Source organism: Nycticebus coucang, chromosome 7, assembly GCF_027406575.1.
Source record: "Nycticebus coucang isolate mNycCou1 chromosome 7, mNycCou1.pri, whole genome shotgun sequence".
In the NCBI taxonomy this organism is placed as follows: domain Eukaryota; kingdom Metazoa; phylum Chordata; class Mammalia; order Primates; family Lorisidae; genus Nycticebus; species Nycticebus coucang.
In genome coordinates this window covers 87,124,601-87,146,974 of record NC_069786.1, presented here as the reverse complement: position 1 = coordinate 87,146,974, position 22,374 = coordinate 87,124,601, and the positions used below count along the sequence as shown (strand labels likewise).

Genomic DNA, 22,374 nt, shown 5'->3' with positions numbered 1-22,374 from the left:
TTAAAAGTTCTTGTTTTTATTTTTGAGACAGAGCCTCAAGCTATGGCCCTGGGTAGAGTGCTGCAGCATCACAGCTCACAGCAACCTCCAACTCCTGGGCTTAAGTGATTCTCTTGCCTCAGCCTCCCAAGTAGTTGGGACTACAGGCACCCGCCACAACACTCAGCTATCTTTTTGTTGCAGTTCAGCCGGGGCCAGGTTTGAACCCACCACCCTCAGTATATGGGGCCGGCGCCCTACTCACTGAGCCACAGGCGCTACCTGAAAGCCTTAAAAGTTTTAAGACCCTATAAATGGCTGACCTGAGTGAGAAAACACTTGAAGGAGTTGGGGAAATTGCAATGAACAAAGAAACAGAACTGGGGCCTTTTCTCTAGCTAATATTTATAGCGCTCTCATGTGCTCGACATCATTCCAGATGCTTCACATTGTTGGGTTTTTTTAAAGTTTTTTATTTTAGTTTAAAGCAGAATTAAATGAACATTTTTTTTTATTTCAGATAAATATAAACATAAGATTAGATTACATTTTTTGTGTTTGTTAGGAAAAGTCTCAGTTGTACTTGAGTTCTTCACCCAGAAGGTGTACCCATTAGGTGGGAGCTTACTGAGCACCGCCCTGCCTCCAAATTGAGTTGTGTTTTTTCTGTCCTGTGGGCCTGCAGTTGTTGATCTACTGGTTTCAGATTAGTTTCTAGTACATGGAATGCTTCTTCTTCATGTTTCAAGTCATTTAACTCTCTAATGTCAAAGATAAATTGGTAAAAAGGGAATAATAATGAAAACTAAAATAATCATATAGAAGTTTGTAATATAGGCAGCCCTGGGTTACAAATGAGATAGGTTGTGTAGGTTTGTTCTTAAGTTGATTTGTATGTAACGTGGAGCAGTACATTTATCTAGTAAACTGTTAATAGCCTTCATTCAGAAGTACAGCTGTACGTCAGATGTTTGTAACTCAGGGACTTACTCTAATACCTTCCTTTAATGTGCGAGTTGCACATTGGATGTTTGTAACTTGAGGACTGCCTGTAGAGTAAAAAGACCATAAGGTAGGAAGTGTATGTTATAGTGTGAGCAGTAAACTCGGTTACTTTGTTATTAAGTGTGCACCTCGCATTTCATCTTATTGAAAAATGTCTGGTATTAAGAGATGACTGGTGTGTTTGCTTTCAGTAACATTTAGTAAGTCAGAGAAATAGAGACTTTTAGCCAAATCTTTTAATTTTCTAAAACTTGATTATTTAATAACCAATTTTTGAAACTTATATAATTGGTCCTGTTAAATTATAACTAATGCTGATTTTATCTTGTGAAATATGTGAATAAATAAAATGTGTTAATATTCTTCATTTTTAATTTTATTTATTTATTTTTTTGACAGAATCTCACTATGTCACTCTCAGTAAAGTGCTGTGGCATCACAGCTAACAGCAACCTCCAGCTCTTGGGCTTAGGTGATTCTTTTGCCTCAGCCTCCTGAGTAGCTGGGACTACAGGAGCCCTGCCACAATGCCTGCCTATTTTTGTTGTTGTTGTTGCAGTTTGGCTGGGGTTGGGTTCGAACCCGCCACCCTCGGCACATGGGGCTGGCGCCCTACCCACTGAGCCACAGGAGCTGCCCAAAATGTGTTAATATTCTATTCAAAACAAATTTGCTAGAATAGCTTGGTTGTATTTTTTTTTTTCTTTTTTCAAAGAGATGGGATCTCACTATGTTGCTCAGATTGGACTCAAAGTCCTGGGCTCAAGTGATCCTCCCACTGCAGCTGACCCTTCCAAACAGCTGGGACTACAGGAACATGCCACCTCCCCTGTTTGGTTGTGCTTTTTTGATTACACCAATAAGCAAATCTCAGTGGTTCAGGGAAGAGTTACTGTAAAATGCTGCATCTGTTTTGAAATGACAGGGAATTGGGGAAGAAGACATGAAGCAAAACATAGTATACTGATTGGAAATAGCTAACACAAATTTATTTTGTAAAAAAAAAAAATGTTTTAAGTATCTACTTTGGATATCAGGGATTTTCGTATATTTTTGTCCAGCAAGTTTGTCTGAAATGGTATGGATTAGGACTGCTCTCCAGCTTATCCTCTGAAACAGATTCCTGTGGAATTAAAGATATTTTACTTGCTTTGCAGTATTTATGTGTGAATTTGTTTTATTTTTTATAATATTATTAAACAAAATTTTTCACCTTATTTCTCTAGGGAGTTGGTGTCTCAGTTCATGGGCAATTCCGAGTGGCTACAGAAAAGTCTCTTTTTGCAATGCCAGAAACAGCAATAGGTAAAAAAAAAAAAAAAAAACTCAAAATTTTTAATGGTTACTTTTAGAATCATTATCTTTATACATTTTAGGTTATGTTGTTGTTGAAGTAACTGATGGAATCTTGTGTGAGATACAACAGTGAAAGAACTTTAAAGAGGGGAGAGGCAAGATGGCCAACTGGAGCCAGCTTTCCACAGAGGCTCCTGTCCAGAAGGAGAGTTAATGGACAGAAGCTTATCAAGTAAGCTGACAATTTGGAGCTGAGCCAAGAGAGAAGATTAAAGAGTGCACATCACCCTTGCTGAGGTGAGCTGCGACCCCAAGGAAACAAACCAGAGCTGAGACTTCAATCCAGAGTCACTGATTTACTAGGATTGGACAGAGACCAGCTGAATACAAGACAATCACCTACCCCCACCACACCAAGCAGGTTCCCAGAGTCGCAGGGTGTAGACTGTATGGGTCCTTTGCAAAGTTGTAGGGGAAAAGCTGCAGTCACCAGTCCCAGCTCTCTGGCAAAGGCTGGTTAATCCCTACTCCAGGAGCCCCCCAGTCCAATTTCACCTTACTTACTTATCTAGCCAAACAGTAAAAAATAATCATGGGGCAAAATTAGCAGAAAAACTCTGGCAACATGAATAATCAGAGTAGATCAACTCCCCCAAGGAATGACAAGGTGCACACACCAGAAGATTCCATTCATAAACAAATGGCTGAGATGTTAGAAATTGAGTTTAGAATTTGGATGGCAAATAAGATTAACAGAATGGAAGTAAAGTTGAAACTAGAAATTCTAGGAATAATTCAAAAATTGTCTCAAGAATTCATTGAATTCAAAGACAAAATCATCAAAGATTTTGACACATTGAGAAAACAATTTGCAGCCATCCAAGATATGGGAAATACAGTAGAATCCCTCATAACAGAATGGAGCAGGCAGAAGAAAGGATTTCTGACATTGAAGACAAAGCTTTTGAACAATCCCAAATGCTCAAAGAGGAAGAGAAGTGGAGAACAAAAATGGATCATTCTCTGAGAGAGCTTTGGGACAATTCCAAGAAAGCAAACATTCGCCTTATAGGAATTCCTTAAGGCAACAAGGTTGTTTCGAAGGGTTCAGATGCTCTACTCCATTAAATAATCAAAGAACTTCTCAGACATAAGAGATTCTGAAATTTACATAGCAGTTTCAGAACCCCAGCATGACTCAACACAAACAAAGCATCTCCCCGACACATTGTAATTAACTTCACCAAAGTTAATATGAAGGAGAAAATTCTGCAAGCAGCCAGACATAAGAAAACCGTAACCTATACGGGGAAGAATATTAGAATGACTGCAGATCACTCTGAAGAAAAATTTCAATCCAGAATTTTTAAGAAGAGGATGGTCATCAACCTTTAACCTCCTAAAAGAAAACAATTTTCAACCCAGGATCCTGTATCCAGCTAAAGTGAGTTTAATTTATGATGTAGAAATTAAATACTTTAATGACATTCACTTGTTGAAGAAATTAGCCATAACTAAACCAACTCTCCAGGATATTCTCAGACACATCCTCCACAATGACCAGCACAATGCTCTACCACCAAAGTAAACTCACTCAGTAACTTTTGATCAAATCCGAACTTCAACAGTAGCAAAAGTTTTTGAAAAACTTGACACCCCAAATACTACCAGGCTTATCAGTACTCTCAATTAATGTGAATGGCTTAAATTCTCCTCTAAAGAAGCATAGGTTGGCTGACAGGATACGAAATCTCAGGCCAGATATCTGCTGCATATAAGAATCTCATCTCACTTTAAGGGATAAATATAGACTCGGGGTGAAGGGATGGTCATCTATATTTCAGGCAAATGGAAAGCAGAAAAAAGCAGGTGTTGCAATTTTAGTCACAGATACAATAGGCTTTAAACCAAAAAAAAGTAAGGAAAGATAAGGATGGTCACTTCATATTTGTTAAGGGAAACACTCAACATGATGAGATTTCAATTAATAACATTTATGCATCCAACCAGAATGCTCCTCAATTTATAAAAGAGACCGTAACAGACATGAGCAACTTGATTTCCTCCAGCACCATAATAGTTAAAGATTTTAACACCCCTTTGGCAGTGTTGGATAGATCCTCCAATAAGAAACTAAGCAAAGAAATTTTAGACTTAAAATTAACCATTCAACAATTGAGTTTAACAGACATCTACAGAACATTTCATCCTAACAAAACTGAATGCACATTCTTCTCATCAGCCCATGGCACATCCTCCAAAATTGATCACATCTTAGGTCACAAGTCTAACCTCAGCAAATTTAAAAGAATGGAAATGATTACTTGTATCTTCTCAGACCATCATGGAGTAAAAATCGAACTCTGTAACAACAGGAATCTGCATACTCACACAAAGACATGGAAACTAAATAACCTTGCTGAATGATAGCTGGATCATAGACTAGATTAAGAAGGAAATTACCAATTCTTTTGCAACAGAATGATAATGAAGACATGAATTATAAGAACCTGTGGGATACTGCAATCCTAAGAGGGAAATTTGTAGTGTTGCAAGCCTTCCTCAAGAGAACGGAAAAAGAGGAAGTCAGCAACTTAATGGGACATCTCAAGCAACTGTAAAAGAAAGAACATTCCAATCCCAAACCCAGCAGAAGACAAGAAATAACCAAAATTAGAGCAGAATGAAATGAAATTGAAAACAAAAGATTTATACAACAGATCAATAAATCAAAAAGTTGGTTTTTTGAAAAGGTCAATAAAATTGATAAAACTTTGGCTAACCTAACCAGGAAAAGAAGAGTAAAATTCCCAATTTCATCAATCAGAAATGACAAAGACAAAATAACAACAGATTCCTCAGAAATTCAAAAAATCCTTAATATTACAAAAAACTCTTTTCTCAGAAATATGAAAATCTGAAGGAAATAGACCAATACTTAGAAGCACGCCACCTTCTTAGACTTAGCCAGAAAGAAGTAGAAATGTTGAACAGGCCTATATCAAGTTCTGAAATAGCATCAACTATATGAAATCTCCCCAAAACGAAAAGTCTGGGACCAGATGGCTTTACATCAGAATTCTACCAAACTTTCAAAGAGGAACTAGTACCTATATTACTTAACCTTTTCCAAAACATAGAAAAAGAGGGAATACTTCCCAACACATTCTACAAAGCAAATATCACCCTGATTCCTAAACCAGGAAAAGACCCAACAAGAAAAGAAAGTTATAGACCAAAATCTCTAATGAATATTGATGCAAAAATATTCAATAAGATCCTAGCAAATACATCAAAACAAATTATACACCATGACCAAATGGGTTTTATCCCAGGGTCTCAAGGCTTGTTCAATATATGCAAATCTATAAATATAATACATCATTTAACAAATTAAAAGACAAAGACCATACAATTCTCTCAATGGATGCAGAAAAAGTTTTGATAATATCCAGCATCCTTTCATGATCAAAACACTTAAGAAAATAGTTATAGAAGGGACATTTCTTAAACTGATAGAGGGCATCTACAGCAAACCCACAGCCAATATTGTAGTGAATGGAGTAAAATTGACAACATTTCCACTCAGTTCAGGAACCAGGCAAGGTTGCCCACTGTCTCCACTGCTTTTTAACATTGTAATGGAAGTCTTAGCCATTGCAGTCAGGCAAGAGAAGGCAATCAAGGGTATCCATATAGGGTCAGAGGAGATCAGACTTTCTGTCTTTGCAGATGATATGATTGTATGCCTGCAAAACCCCAGGGACTCAACTTCAAAACTCTTAGAAGTGATCAAGGAATACAGCCGTGTCTCAGGATACAAAAATCAATACTCACAAATCAGTAGCATTTACATGTACCAGCAGTAGTCAAGCTGAAAAAACAAGGATGCTATTCCTAACAAAGGACATGAAAGATCTCTATAAAGACAACTATGAAACTCTGAGAAAAGAAATAGCTGAAGATGTTAACAAATGGAAAAACATACCATGTTCATGGCTGGGAAGAATCAACATTGTTAAATGTCTATACTACCCAAAGCAATCTACAGATTTAATGCAATCCCTATTAAAGCCCTGTCATATTTTAAAGGTCTGGAAAAATTAGTACTTCATTTTATATGTAAACAGAGAAAAACCTCGAGTAGCCAAGACATTGCTCAAAAATAAAAACAAATCAGGAGGAAACATGCTGCCAGACATCAGACTATACTACAAATCTATAGTGATCAAAATAGCATGGTACTAGCACATAAATAGAGAGGTAGATGTATGGAACAGAATTGAGAACCAAGAGATGAACCCAGTTACTCATCATCATTTGGTCTTTGATAAGCCTATCAAAAATATAAATTAGGGGAAAGATTCCCTATTTAACACATGGTGCTGCAAGAACTGGCTTGCAACTTGTGGAAGACTGAAACTGGACCCACATCATTCACCTCTAATAAAAATTGACTCTCACTGGATAAAATACTTAAATTTAAGACATGAAACTATAAAGATTCTTGGACATAGTTCTTCACACTTGAAGAAATTGATTGGGAGAATACTTTATGAGAAGGACCCCCAGGCAATTGAAGCTATACCAAAAATACATTACTGGGATCTGATCAAACTAAAACATTTCTGCACTGCCAAGAACACAGTGAGTAAAGCAAGTAGACAGCCCTTAGAATGGGAGAGGATATTTGCAGGTTATGTTTCAGACAAAGGTTTGATAACCAGAATCCACAAAGAACTCAAACTTTTCAATAAGAAAAGAACAAGTGATTGGGAGGCACCTGTGGCTCAAGGAGTAGGGTGCCGGCCCCATATACCGGAGGTGGTGGGTTCAAACCCAGCCCTGGCCAAAAACTACAAAAAAAAAGAACAAGTGATCCCATTTCGTTGTGGGCAAGAGACTTGAACAGAGTCTTTTCTGAAGAAGACAGGCACATGGTCTACAGACACATGAAAAAAATGCTCATCATCTTTAATCATCAGAGAAATGCAAATCAAAACTACTTTGAGATATCATCTAACTCCAGTAAGAGTAGCCCACATAACAAAATCCCAAAGCTACAGATGTTGGCATGGATGTGGAGAAAAGGGAACACTTCTGCACTGCTGGTGGGAATCCAAGCTAATACATTCCTTTCGGAAAGAAGTTTGGAGAACACTCAGGAATCTAAAAGTAGACCTGCTGTTTGATCCTGCAATTCCTCCACTAGGTATATATCCCAAAGACCAAAATTCACTTTGCAACAAAGATATTTGCACCAGATTGTTCATTGCTGCTTAATTCATAATTGCCAAGTCATGGAAGAAGCCCAAGTGCCCATCAACCCATGAATGGATTAATAGATTGTGGTACATGTATACCATGGAATACTATGAAGCCTTAAAAAAAGATGGGAGACTTTACTCTTTTATGTTTACATGGATGGAGCTGGAAAATATTCTTCTTCGTAAAGTATCTCAAGAATGGAAGAAAAAGTATCCAGTGTACTCCATACTTTTACGAAACCAATTTATGATTACTCACATTTCTTATGAAAGATAGATCACAACTATAGCCTAGCACGAAGGAGAGAAATACAGAGGGATGGGAGGGAAGGGGGGAGGTTCCATAGAGGGAAGGTTAAGTGGTGTGACCCCACCTGTGGAGCATATTGTAAGGGTACAAGTCAGATCTACCAAGTGTGGAACATAAATGTCTTAACACGATAAGTAAATGAGGTGAAAGCTATATTAATTAGTTTGATGTAACGATTCCAAATTGTATAAAAAAAATCAACACATATTGTACCCCATAAAAACATAAATGTATTCATTATCTATGTGCATAGGACTTAATAAAAGGAGAAAAAAAGAAAAAATAATAAAGTATTAAAAAGAAAGAACTTTAAAAAAGAAATTAAACAAGAAGTTACTGTTATTCTAGCACCATTTGTTGAAAAAGCTATCATTTCATCACTGAATTGCTTTTGCACCTTTGTTATTTGTTTACATATGTTGATCTTGATGCCAATACCATGTTGTTTTGATTACTTTTGCTTTATAGTCAGTCTTGAAACCAGGTATAAAAATCTTCCAGATTTGTTCTTTTTTCCCCTCAAGTTCATTTGGCTATGTCAGTCCTTTGTATTTCTCTATGAATTTTAGAATGAGTTTGTTACTGTCAAAAAAAATCCTTATGGGATTTTAATTTTATTGTCTAGAATGGTAAGATCAATTTAGGGAGAATCAACATCTTAATATTGAGTCGTCAGACCTGTGAGCAAGATATATTTCTCCATTTATGTAAGTGGTCTTTAATTTCTTTCAGCAAGTTTTGCAGTTCTCAGTTTATAGGTCTTATGTATCTTTGGTCAGATTTATCCTTAAATATTTCATATTGTTTGATATTATAAATTATATATTTTAAAATTTTTCAGCTTCAATTGTTAGTTACAAGTGTATAGAAATACGGTTGATTTTTGTATGTGGGTATCAATCTTGTACTCTGCAAATTTACCATGCTTACTTAGTAGTGTTAGTTGCTATTTTGTAAATTGCACTGGAATTCCTAAATAGACAAGTCATTTACAAATAAGATAAGTTTGACCTTTTCTTTTCTTATGTGGATACCTTTTTCTTTCTCTTGCTTATTGCTTTTTCCATTCTTGACATACTTTACTGAGGAGAATGTTCTTTTTGGGTAGATTGTTCCTCTTGGGTAGAACTCCCAATACAACAATGTTGCATAGAAATGATGAGAATGGACATTCTTCCCTTTTTCCTGATATTAGGGGAATGCATTCCATCTTTCACCAATTAAGTTAGATATTAAGCTGTAGATTTTTCATAGGTACCTTTTATCAGGACAAAGAAATTTCCTTCTAGAACTAGATGGCTGCAGGTTTTTTATTAGGAATGGATTTTTAACTTTGTGAAATGTTAGTTTTTCTATCTACTGAGGTGATAATTTGTGGTTTTTTATTTAATAGTTTGTAGTGGTAAATTACTCTGCTGTTATATTAAACTAGTTATGCATTGATAGGATAGATCTTACTTTGGAATGATGTGTTATCCTTTCTATATATTACTGTGTATGCTTTACTAAAATTTTATTTGAAACTTTTGCAGCTATGTTGATGAGAGATTTGGTCTTGGATTTTCTTGTAACGTCCTTAATTTGGGGTATTGGGGTAATGCTGGTTTCATTTTCTGGAAGTTTGTGTAGAATCTTTTTTTAATGTAAACTTTTTTATCTTCTTTCTTTATTTTTTTATTAAATCATAGCTGTGTACATTAATGCAATCATGGGGCACCATACACTTGTTTTATAGACCATTTGACACATTTTCATCACACTGCTTAACATAGCCTTCCTGGCATTTTCTTAGTTATTGTGTTAAGACATTTATATTCTACATTTACTAAGTTTCACATGTACCCTTGTAAGACGCACCACAGGTGTAATCCCACCAATCACCCGCCCTCCGCTCATCCTCCTTCTCCCTCCCTTCCCTCCCTCTCCCCCTTCCCCATATTCTTAGGTTATAACTAGGTTATAGCTTTCATATGAAAGCCATAAATTAGTTTCATAGTAGGGCTGAGTACATTGGATACTTTTTCTTCCATTCCTGAGATAATTTGCTAAGAAGAATATGTTCCAGCTCCATCCACGTAAACATGAAAGAGGTGAAGTCACCATCTTTCTTTAAGGCTGCATAATATTCCATGGTGTACATATACCACAATTTATTAATCCATTCATGGATCGATGGGCACTTGGGCTGTTTCCATGACTTAGCAATTGTGAATTGGGCTGCAATAAACATTCTGGTACAAATATCTTTGTTATAATGTGATTTTTGGTCTTCTGGGTATATACCTAGTAGAGGAATTATAGGATTGAATGGCAGATCTATTTTTAGATCTCTAAGTGTTCCCCAAACATCTTTCCAAAAGGAATGTATTAATTTGCATTCCCACCAGCAGTGTAGAAGTGTTCCCTTTTCTCCACATCCACACCAATATCTCTGGTCTTGGGATTTTGTGATATGGGCTAATCTTACTGGAGTTAGATGATATCTCAAAGTAGTTTTGATTTTCATTTCTCTGATGATTAAGGATGATGAGCATTTTTTCATATGTCTGTAGGCCGTGAGCCTGTCTACTTCAGAGAAGGTTCTCTTCAAGTCCCTCACCCAGCTTGCAATGGGATCACTTGTTCTTTTCTTGCTTATATGTTTGAGTTCTCTGTGGATTCTGGTTATTAAACCTTTGTCAGAGACATAACCTGTGAATATCTTCTCCCATTCTGAGGGCTGTCTCCTTGCTTTACTTACTGTGTTCTTGGCTGTGCAGAAGCTTTTTAGTTTGATCAGGTGCCAGTAGTGTATTTTTGAAGCTGCTTCAATTGCACGGGGAGTCCTCCTCATAAAATACTCGCCCAGACCGATTTCTTCAAGGGTTTTCCATGCACTCTTTTTTAGTATTTTTATAGTTTCATGTCTTAAGTTTAAATCTTTAATCCAGTGAGAGTCCATCTTAGTTAATGGTGAAAGGTGTGAGTCCAGTTTCAGTCTTCTACAGGTTGCCAGCCAGTTCACCCAGCACCATTTGTTAAATAGGGAATCTTTTCCCCACTGAATGTTTTTTTTTTTTTCCCCACTGAATGTTTTTAATTGCCTTGTCAAAGATCAAATAACAGTAAGTAGCTGGGTTCATCTCTTGGTTCTCTATTCTGTTCCATACATCTACCTCTCTGTTTTTGTGCCAGTACCATGCTACTTTGACCACTATTGTTTTATAGTATCGTCTGAGCTCTGGTAGTGTGATTCCTCCTGCTTTGTTTTTATTTCTGAGTAATGTCTTGACTATTCGAGGTTTTTCTCTAATTCCATATAAAATGAAGTATTATTTTTTCAAGATCTTTAAAGTATGACAGTGGAGCTTTAATAGGGATTGCATTAAAATTGTATGGACATTTTTGAAATCTCCGACTGTTATGGAGCTGGAGGAAATCAAATTGCTCATGTCTGTTAGAGTTTCTCTTATAAATTGAGGTGCATTCTGGTTGGGTGCATAAGTATTAATAATTGAAATCTCATCATATTGAGTATTACCCTTAGCAAATATTAAGTGACCATTCTTATCTTTCCTTACTTTTGTTGGTTTAAAGCTTATTGTGTCTGCAAATAGAATTGCAACACCTGCTTTTTTCTGATTACCCTTTGCCTAAAATTTGGATGACCATCCTTTCACCCTGAGTCTATATTTATCTTTTAAGGTAAAATGTGATTATTGTATCCAGTAAATATCTGCCTGGAGTTTTTGTATCTATACAGCTAATCTGTGCCTCTTTAGAGGACAGTTTAAGCCGTTCACATTAAAGGAGAATATTGATAAGTCTGGTAAAATTTTGGGTATCGAGTTTTTCGTAAGTCCATTGGACATTTTTAATCCTTTCGCCACTGTGGAAGTTGGAGTTTGATCAGTAGGTTCTGAGTCAGTTTACTTTTGTGGTAGAGGATTGGGCTTGTTATTATGGAGGATAGATCTGAGAATATCCTGAAGAGCTGATTTGGTTATGGCAAAAATCTTCAACATATGAGTGTCATTAAAGTATTTAATTTCTCCATCATAAATGAAACTCAGTTTAGCTGGATACAGGATCCGGGGTTGAAAGTTATTTTGTTTTAGGAGATTAAAAGTTGATGACCACCCTCTTCTGGCTTGAAAAGTTTCAGCAGAGAGATCTACTGTCATTCTAATATTCTTCCCTTTGTAGGTAATAGATTTCTTAAGTCTGGCTGCTTTCAGAATTTTCTCCTTCATATTAACTTTAGCGAATTTAATTATGATATGCCTATATGGGGGATGTCTTATTCAGCTTGAGTCATGCTGGGGTTCTGAAACTGTCTGCTATCTGAATTTCAGAATCTCGTGGCATGTCTGTAAAATTCTCTTTCATAATTTCATGGAGAAGGGCCTCTGTGCCTTGTGGAGCCACTTCATTGCTTTCAGGGATTCCAATGAGGCAGGTATTAGCCTTCTTTGAATTATCCCAGAGCTCTCTGAGAGAATGATCCGTTTTTGCTCTCCATTTCTCTTCCTCTTTGAGAGTTTGAGAGCGTTCAAAAGCTTTGTCTTCAATGTCAGAAATCCTTTCTTCTGCTTGCTCCACTCTGTTACTGAGGTATTCTACTGTATTTTTCAGATCTTTGAGGGCTGCAAATTCTTGCTTCAGTGCATCAAAGTCTTTGGTGGTTTTGTCTTTAAATTCTTTAAATTCTTGAGACAACTTTTGAATTTCTCCTCGAATTTCTAATTCCGACTTTTGAATTGCTCCTCACATTTCTAATTCCAAATTTTCCTCCATTCTATTAATCTTGTTTGCAATCTAAATTCTGAATTCGATTTCTGGCATCTCAGCTAGCTGTTTATGAATGGGATCTTCAGTTACATCTGCCATATCTTTCCTTGGAGGGGGGTTCATCTATTCTGGTTATTCATGTTACCAGAGTTTGATTCCGCCCCATGATTATTTTACTCTGTTTGACTTTTCCCCTGGAGCTTTGTCGAGGACCGTACAGTGCTATGGCCTGAGAAACTGGGGACCTCTTTGGTGTGGTGGGTGTAAGTGGCCTTGTCTTGTTTTCAGGTGGTCTCTGTCCGACCCTAGTGAAACAGTTACTCTTGGTTGAAGTCTCAGCTATGGAGAAATACCAGCAATTAAGTCACCCCGTCCCCCACAGGTAGCAATTGGAAAAGGAAAATCAAACCTTCCTACAACCACATACCAGGGCACCACTTGGATAGTCCTCAGGCAATTGGTTCATTTCAAAAGGTCCAAATCAATTGTCTCAGTCAGCACCTGTCTCAGGTGGGGGAGTATAAAAGGTCTGTGGCAACTAGATCGCAGGGGTCTGCTGACAACTCAAATATGACTTGCTCCAGTGCTCCGTGAAGTCAGGAGGACCCACCCAGCAAATAGATTAGTCTGAGAAGGTTGATGCCTCCTTATCCACCTTGCACTTCTGTCACACCCAGTCACTGATAACCCCGATGGGCTGTGACCCAGTTGTCTCCAATGAGCAGATACACCAGGGGTTTGCACCTGCCTGAATCATAAGGAAATCTATGTCTGCTCAGCCAGGCCACTGCTCTCTGCCTCTATCCAGCAGGGGGAGGTGAGGCCTGACAACCTTGGGTGCTTGATGGAGGTTGTGTGGTGTTCACTCAGTTCCAGCCCCGCCCCTGATTGATGTTACTGACAGAACAGAACCACTTTGTGGGAATTTTTTTCTGTCCCTGCTAAATTCCCCTGCAGAAGAGAAGCTGTTTTGAGTTCCCAGAAACTGCACCTCAGGCCATGTCTTTGTTCCTGCAGGTTTGTATTCGCAGCATGGTTAGCTGTCAGTTCTCACCTCCTGTCTTCCTTTGTCTATAGGCTGACGATCTTCTGAGGGCTGGCTGCGTCTTAGGTTCAGTAAAGCAGTCCTCTGCATCAGCCCCACCCTGGGAATCTACCAGCTCTGCACATGCATTTTCTAGTCCCCACCCTCCACCCAGGCCGGTACCTCAGGCAAATCCTTTAGTCACGGGGCCTGTGTTTCTGTCCCAGATCTGTTCCATGGTGGTTGCCACCTGAGAAGATGTCTGGCCTCCTCTGGTTGCCCAGAGAGACAGGGGGTGTGAGTTTGGAATATTCGGGGGTGAGCCCTATTGTTGCCAAAAATGCCTGGTGCTCTGCACCTAAGGGCACCGCTGCTCTGGCATGGTTCCCTCTCTGATGACCGTCCTCTCTTTACTCCCGTGCCACAGAATCAACACTGACCAGCTGCAGTCCAGGCCCTGTCCACACCCCTCAAGAAATCACCCAGGAATCTGGACTCCTGGGGGACAGGTCTCCAGACCTCAGAGTGAGAGTGGAGGGCAGTGCTGGGAGCTCAGAATTACAGGTAGAGAATATATACAGTTTCATGCCTGACAGGAGAATGCCATGGCACCCTAGTATGGGAGGTAGGTCCAGTTAGAGAGTCTCTCCCGTGGAGTGTAGTGGGAGGACCTTTGAATTCTGTTCATTTGTTTGTGGGGTGCTCCGAGCCGTTGTCATGGGTGAGGGGACTCCCGTCCGCTTGGTGATGGATTTCATACCTTTTGTTTGTATCCTTGGGGTCGCAGCTCGCCTCAGTAGGGTTGATGTGCATTCTTCAACCTTCTCTCTTGGTGCAGCTCTAATCCACGAGGTTACTTGCTGAATTTCTTGCTAATCTCCTTCTGGATGGGAGCCTCTATGGAAAGTCAGTCATCTTGTCTCTGCCCCCTTAATGTAAACTTTACCAGAGATGCCATCTAGGCTGAAAGTTTTCTTTGTGGGAAGGTTTTTAATGATAAATTCAAAGTCTTTAATAGATTCAAGGCTCTTTATCTATTTCTTCTTGTATGAGCTTTGCTTTGATAATTTGGATCTTTCAAGGAATGCGTCCACTTTATTAGCATAAAGTTGTCCATAATTGCTATGACTTGAACGTGTTCCCCCAAAGTTCACATGTGGGAAACTTAATCCCCAATTCAACAGTGTTGAGTGGTGGGACCTTTACAAAGTGATTAGGTCATGAGCGCAGAGTCCTCATGAATGGACTAATGCCATTACTTTGGGAAGGGGTTAGTTAGTATGTGTTGGTTCTGGTAAAAGAATAAGATCAGCCTCTTTCCCTCTTGCTCTCTTCCTCTGTCACTGGCTTCATAACTCAGCAAGAGAACCTTCTCCAATGCTGACATGGTGATATTGGACTTCCCAGCCTTCAGAACTGTGAGAAATATATTTGTTTTCTTTATAAATTACCCAATCTGTGGCATTCTGTCATAGCAACACAAAACAGAGTAAGACAATATTATTCCCTTATTATCTTTTTAATACCTGTTTAATCTGTAGTGATGTCTGGCTCTCTTGTTCTTGATATTGGTCATTTGTACCTTCCCTCCTTTTTTCTTGATCAATCTAATTAGAGGTTTATTAATTTTATTGATCTCCAAAAACAAAAAACAAACCAGATTCTTGTTTTCTTTTATTTTTAATTTTGTTGATTTTTGCTTTGATGTTTATTCCTTCCTTTCATTTGCTTACTTTAGGTTTCATCTGCTCTTCTTTCTCAAGTCTTGTCAGATGAAAGCTGAGTTTATTGGTTTGAGACCTGGGTATATAAAAGAATTCTGTTCTGATTTTTTTTTTTTTAAATCAGGTCATCTGCAAATAGTTTTATTTTTTGATTTGTTTGACATGAGGTCTTGCTATGTTACCCAGGCTGGACTTGAACTCCTGGGATCAAGTAATCCTCCCACATTACCCTCCATAATAGCTGGGGCTATGGTGTGCACCATCCTACCTGGAAACTCTATCTTGATGTTTTTTCTTTTCTTTTTTGAGACAGTCTCACTTTGTTGCCACAGCTAGAGTACAGTGGTGTCATCATACCTCATTGCAACCTCAAACTCCTGAGCTCAGGAGATTCTCCTGCTTCAGCCTCCCTAGTAGCCAGCATACCTGACTAAATTTTCTATTTTTGATAAAGGCAGGGTCTTGCTCTTGCTCAGGCTGGTCTCAACTCCTGAGCTCAAGCAACTCTCCTATCTCAGCCTCCCAGAGTGATAAGATTACAGGTGTGAGCCACTACACTTGGCCTATTCTGATTTTTAATTTCAGTAGTTTAAAGATATTAATACACTGTCTTCTCGTTTACATTGTTTCCTATGAAAAATCTGCGCTCATTCTAACTTTGTTTTCTTGGAAGTAAGGTTCTTTTTACTTTTTTTGGCTGCTCTTAAGTTTTTCTCTTGTTTTGGGCCATTTCATTATGATGTGCCTTGGTATACTTTGTTTTTAATACTTGTGTTTATTGAGCTACATAGGTTTATAGTTTTTTTTCTTCTGCAAAGTCTAATCTGCCTTTAATCTCTTCCAACTATTTTTTAGTTTATATACTCATTTCAGTTTTCATCCCTAGAAGTATGATTTGGGTCTTTTTAAAAAAAATACGTATATGCTTTTTTCTTTTCCTGCTGCTGAATAGGTAGGTAGTTTCTGTACCTATTTTCTTTATTTTATTATTTTTTTTTTTTTTGTAGAGACAGAGTCTCACTTTATGGCCCTTGGTAGAGTGCCATGGCATCACACAGCTCACAGCAACCTCCAACTCCTGGGCTTAAGCGATTCTCTTGCCTCAGCCTCCCGAGTAGCTGGGACTACAGGCGCCCGCCACAAAGCCCAGCTATTTTTTGGTTGCAGTTCAGCCGGGGCCGGGTTTGAACCCGCCACCCTCGGTATATGGGGCCGGCGCCTTACCGACTGAGCCACAGGGGCCGCCCTCTGTATCTATTTTCTAATAAATATTGGCATTTTTGTCAGCCAGAAAACAAAAATGTAGTCCTTTCTCATTTTTTCTTCTTCAATCTGAGAATTACCTCCAAGGAGGATTTTTTTCCCCTATTCTATCCCTTTAAAAAAATTGTTTTTTCTATGTCTCTATTTAACTTCTTGAACATATGGGTTATATTTGTGGTATATAGTATTTTTCTCTGCTAATTCTTATATTTATGTCAGTTCTGAGTCAGTCTTTGTTGTTGTTTTTTTTTTTTCATCTCATTATAGGTACTATTTTCCTCCTTTGGATGGCTAGTAATTTTTTATTGTATTTTAGACATTGTAAACCATACTTGGTTCAGTGCTAGATATTTTTGTATTCTCATATTTTTTAACTTTCTTCTGAGATGAATTTAAGTTCTTTGGAAACATTTTGAACTTTTGTTTTGAGATTTTTTTTTTTTCATGCAGGATTGGAACAGCACTCTGGCTAGGGCTAATTATTTCTTGCTACTGAGGCAAGATCCTTCTTTGTATCCTACCCAGGCCCCATGAATCGTGAGTTTTCCTAGTCTGGCTGGTGAGAACATGCACTATTCTCAGCCCTATGTGGATTCCCAGTACTGTTCTTTGTGATCCTTTCCTGTAGCAGGTAGCCTCAGGTAGCTTCCTCACATACATATACAGATGTATTGACGGATCCCAAGCTAAATATTTAAAGGAGATCCCTTGAAGATCTCTTGTGCTCTCTCTGCAGCTATCTCCTTCCTCTCTGGTACTCTGTTTTAGGAATTCTGTCTTGGTCTCCCTGGACTCTTAGCTTCATCTTCCCAAATGAAGGAATGGGTTGAGTGGAAACTCTCTCCAGGCATTAATCTGGAGCTGTTGTAGGGTTTACCTTAATTGTGTTTGGAACATTCAGATTCAGAGATCATTTTTCTTTACTATCTGATGTCCAGTGTTCTTGAAAAGACTGTTTTGTATATTGTGTCTGATTTTTACAGTGTTTCAGTAGTGTGTGTGTCTGGGGGTGGGGGTCTTATTACTCCATCTTCTCCAAAGTTTAAGTCTCCAAGGTAGTTACTTTAGATTACTTTAGATTGGATGATTTAAGAGGCTCTCAGAGGGGATGTCCTTTAAGCTGAGGTTTGAATGACAATGTCTAAGAGTAGAATATTGTATCACTAGGAAAAGTTAAGTTTAATGACAAGAAGGTAAGGGTCTTTGCCTATTCAGGGAACCAAAAGCAAGCAATGGTGTGTGAATCAAGGGTAGAAATGTTGTCATAAATAAGCTCTTGAAGGGTAGAAGTGATATTATAAACAAGCTTGTGAAGAAGTGTATGAGGGCTCTGGTGAAAAGTATGTGTTTAACCCTAAATATGAGAGGAAGCTGTGGATTGACAGAATCTGGTTTATATTTTAATACCATCTCTCTGGCTGCTTTGAGGATAATGAATTGTAGGGGTGCCAGAGTAGAAGTCATGAGATTGGTTAAATAGTAGTTATTCCAGTAGTCTAGAGCTACCCTGTCCAATGATATAGCCATTAACTACAAGAGGCTTTTTAAATTTAAGTGTAATTTAATTAAATTTGAATAAAATAAATTCATTTATCATCACACCAGCCACATTTCAAGTGTTTAATAGCCACATGTGGAGAGTGGCTACTTATTGGACAGCCCAAATTATAGGACATTTTCATTATTGCAGAAGATTCTGTTGGACGCACAGATCTTGAGAGAAGAGGTATTGGCTTAGAGTAGTATGGAGGTATAGGGTTGACTAGAGTAAATAGATATGAAAAATGTTTTGGGCCAAACTGACTTGCTGATATGATGAATCAGGAATAACTTCAAGATATTTAGTTTGTGCTATTAGATAGATGGATAAGGATGAAAGGAAAGAAGCAGCATAGTTGGAGGGATGTGAATCAAGAGTTGTGTTTTTGCCATGTTGTAAGTGAGGTGCTAATAATCCATGTGGTTATATCTGGAAGACAGATCTAAGAGTTTGGCATTCAAGGGAAAAGGCATAATTGGATTTGAGAGCAGTCTGCTAGGGCTGCCGTAATCAGAGACTGGGTGACTTAAACAGCATAAATGTATTTCTCATGGTTCTAGAGGCTGAAAGTCTCAGGTCAAGGTGTCAACCAGGTGGTTCTCCTAAGGCCTCTCACACTGACTGTCGACTTCTTCTTGCGTTGTCTTCAAATGGCCTTTTCTCTGTTTGTATGCATCCCTAGTATCTCCTCTTCTTATAAAGATACTAGTCCTGTTGGGTTAGATCCCCATCCTTATGACCTTATTTAACTTTAATTACTTCTTTAGAGGCCTTGCTCCAAATACAGCCACAATGTGGTTTAGGGCTGTGTTAACTGAAAAATGATAAGGTTCATAAATTTAGGAAAGAAAGCTTTATTTCTCATAAAGGGTTATAGCCTATGGGTAGCCATTCCAACAGGCTGGAAAGCCAAGCTCTGGCCAGAAGCCAGGAATACATGCTTTGAGGCAGGGACAATGGGAGCAGAAATTTATACTGAATTTTTGACAAGCTATAGGAAGAGTCATGAATATTTAGGAAAAGAGAAACATGCCTGCCCAATCAAGCTTTCTACCTTTTATGGGGTCCATGTTCAGAAATGGCCACTGTCTTATGTCAAAAAGGTAAAGCAAGGACACAGAAACCTTCTCTGTGATGCTCCGGAGACTTGTTAAACCCATTTCATAGTGTGTGGTCTTTTATCAGGAAAAAATGCTGGTCTGGATCAGGAGAATGGTTTCTATTTAGCCTTTTGTTAGGAAAAAAAGCCCGATGGCCATTAGCTAATGAGGGGGTAAAATGAGGCATGTCTGACTTCATGTCCTGTCATGGCTGGAAACTCAGTGTTCTGGTTTCTCTGGGATCTCCTTGGCTGAGACGTCTCTGTTCAGTTTGTGGGGGGGGGCTTAGGATTTTATTTTAGTTTACTTTAAATCTAGGGATTTTGGAGGGACATAATTCATTTCAAAGCAGGGAGTAATTAGGATATTGATGCTAACTACCTCAAGTCATAGGAGCTAAGGAAAATGTTTATGTAGGGAAGAGGAGGTGGCCACATACCAAGCCTAGCAAAGGAAGTGGGCCCAGCAAGGCAGATTGGAAAGAAGCAGCAATTGAGACAAGGGAGCAAAAGGGAGACTGTAGTGGCCTGTAAGAGAAGAATGTTTTGGGATTGAGGGTGTTTTCACTTGGGAAAGGGAGTGTAGAATATTGGGGAAATGAAAGGAGGCCAGGGTGGCTGGAGTGAGGTGAGTAAGCAGTAAGAGATATAGCTGAGGAAATGTTTAGGGGCCTAGAAAATTTATAAAGGTGTTTGTTTTAATCTAAGAGAAATAGGCAGCCATAGAAGGGTTTTTGTTATATTTAATGCAAGACTCTTATAAGGATTTGTTTTTTAAAAAGGTCACTTTGGTTGTTGAGTGGAGACCATTTGGAGAGGGAATTAGCAGGTTGTGGTTACTGGTAGGCATTGAGGAATTATGAGAGGCATTGAGGCTGGTTGATTGTACCCTTTTTTGAAGTCGGTGATACTGGAGGAAGATGGTGGGAATGGGGTAGATTGTGAATGCAACTGGAGACCTAGCTGGATTGAGAGATGTTTCTATTTACAGTAGCATTCTATTTACTCTTTCAAATCTAGAAACTTTTTATGAAGTAGAACTGGAAAGAATTTGAGTGCTTGTGTTTTTGTCTTAGCTCCATCAAATGAAGCAACCTTGAATAGATATATGAATTATAAAACTAGAAGGTCACAATTGTTTAAGGAGACTTTAAACAACAAAAGAAGTGGCAATTGTTTGTATACATATATGCTATTTTCAGTTGCTGCCAGTAGTGAGGGAATTTAAAATATTGATGGTGTTAAGAAAAGTGTGAATGTAAGTGTTATTATGTATAAACTTGTTTGTTTAGTAGAACTAATGGTTATTGCATCAGTATTTAGATATATTTGCTAAGCCTAACAAAAGCATGCATTGGGGAAAAAATCCCTATTTAACAAATGGTGCTGGGAGAACTGGTTAGCCGCATGTGGAAGACTGAAACTGGACCCACATTTCTCACCACTCATAAAAATTGATTCTCACTGGATAAAAGATTTAGATTTAAGACATGGAAATATAAAATACTAGAAGAGAGTGCAGGGGAAATGCTTGAAGATATTGGCCTGGGAAAATATTTTATGAAGAAGACCCCCTTGGCAGTTGTAGCAACATCAAAAATAACTGGGATTTGATCAAGCTAAAAAGCATCTGCACACATAAGGGCACTACAACCAAAGCAAACAGACAGCCTTCCGAATGGGATATTTTTGCATGTTATGACTCTGACAAAGATCTAATAACTAGAATCTACAGAGAACTCAAACTAATCAGTAAGAAAAGAGCAAACAACCCCATTTTTGTTGTGGGCAAAAGACTTGAACAAAAACTGCTTCGAAGATAACAGATGAATAGCCAACGAACGTGAAATAAATGCTCATCATCTTTAGTCAGCAGAGAAATACAAATCAAAACCACTCTAAGATATCATCTAACTCCAGTAAGATTAGCCCACACCACAAAGTCCCAAAACTCCAGATTCTGGCATGGATGTGGAAAAAAGGGAACAATTCTAACGGTTCAAGGGATTGCAAACTAATACAATCTTTATGGAAAGAAGTATGGAGAATCCTCAAAGAACTAAACGTTGACATTCCATTTGATCCTGCAATTCTGTTTACTAGGTATCTACCCAGAAGAACAAAAATTATTTTACCACAAAGACATTTGTGCCAGAATGTTTATTGCAGCCCAATTCATAGTTGCCAAGTCATGGAAGCAACCCAAGTGCCCATTAACCCATGAGTGGATTAACAAGCTGTGGTATATGTATACCATGGAATACTATTCAGCCATAAAAAGATGGAGACTTTACATCTTTTATGTTTACCTGGATGGAGTGGGAATGCATTCTTCTTAGTAAAGTATCTCAAGAATGGGAAAAAGTATCCAATGTACTCAATACTGTTATGAAACCAATATATAAATACTTACACACTCATACAAAAGATAAAACACAAATACAGTCTAGCAAGGGGGAGTGATGAGGAGACAGAGGGGGGACAGGAAGTGGGGAGGGCGACTGGTGGGAGGAGGGAAGGCATTTGGTGAGATCTCACCTAATGTGCACAATGTAAGGATATATTTCAAAATAAGAGTAAATTTTAAATGTCTCCTCACAAAATATAAGTGAGGTGACGGTGATGTTAATCAGTTTGATGTAAGCATTCCACATTGTATATCAAATCATCACATTGTATTTTATAAATGTTTACAGTTATAATTTTAATGAAAAATTAGGTAATTAAGTTAGGGAAATGATTTAAATGGTAATAATGAATTTTTCCATAATAGCTCATACGTTATGTATGTATATTTTTTCTGTGCTTTTCATTTGAAAAGAGAAATAGTTTTTCCTATTTCAGAGATTCTTAAAGAGTAAATTAGTGGCAAGAAAATTTAGGTAAAATTATTGAGTACTTCTAATATACAGAACACTGTATCATCACATACTTTACTGAATTTGATCAAAATGAGACATGAAGATTTTTGAAAAACATCCAAGTTAGCACAATTTTTATATAGCACAGACCAAGTCTCTTATGTTATTGATTACATTATATTATATTTAGTTCAATAATATTTGTAATACAGATTCACGCTCCACAAAGAAGGGGT

At 38.0% G+C, this 22,374-nt stretch overlaps 1 protein-coding gene across 3 annotated transcripts in view; it reads left to right on the top strand.

The window, feature by feature from the left end:
- HIBCH (3-hydroxyisobutyryl-CoA hydrolase) overlaps positions 1-22,374 on the top strand; it is a 113,168-nt gene that overhangs the window by 62,606 nt on the left and 28,188 nt on the right. For all 3 annotated transcript variants that reach the window (XM_053596684.1, XM_053596685.1, XM_053596683.1), the window contains one exon: positions 2,211-2,289. In XM_053596684.1, the coding sequence (XP_053452659.1) occupies positions 2,211-2,289 (79 nt within the window). The remainder of the gene's footprint in view (positions 1-2,210; positions 2,290-22,374) is intronic.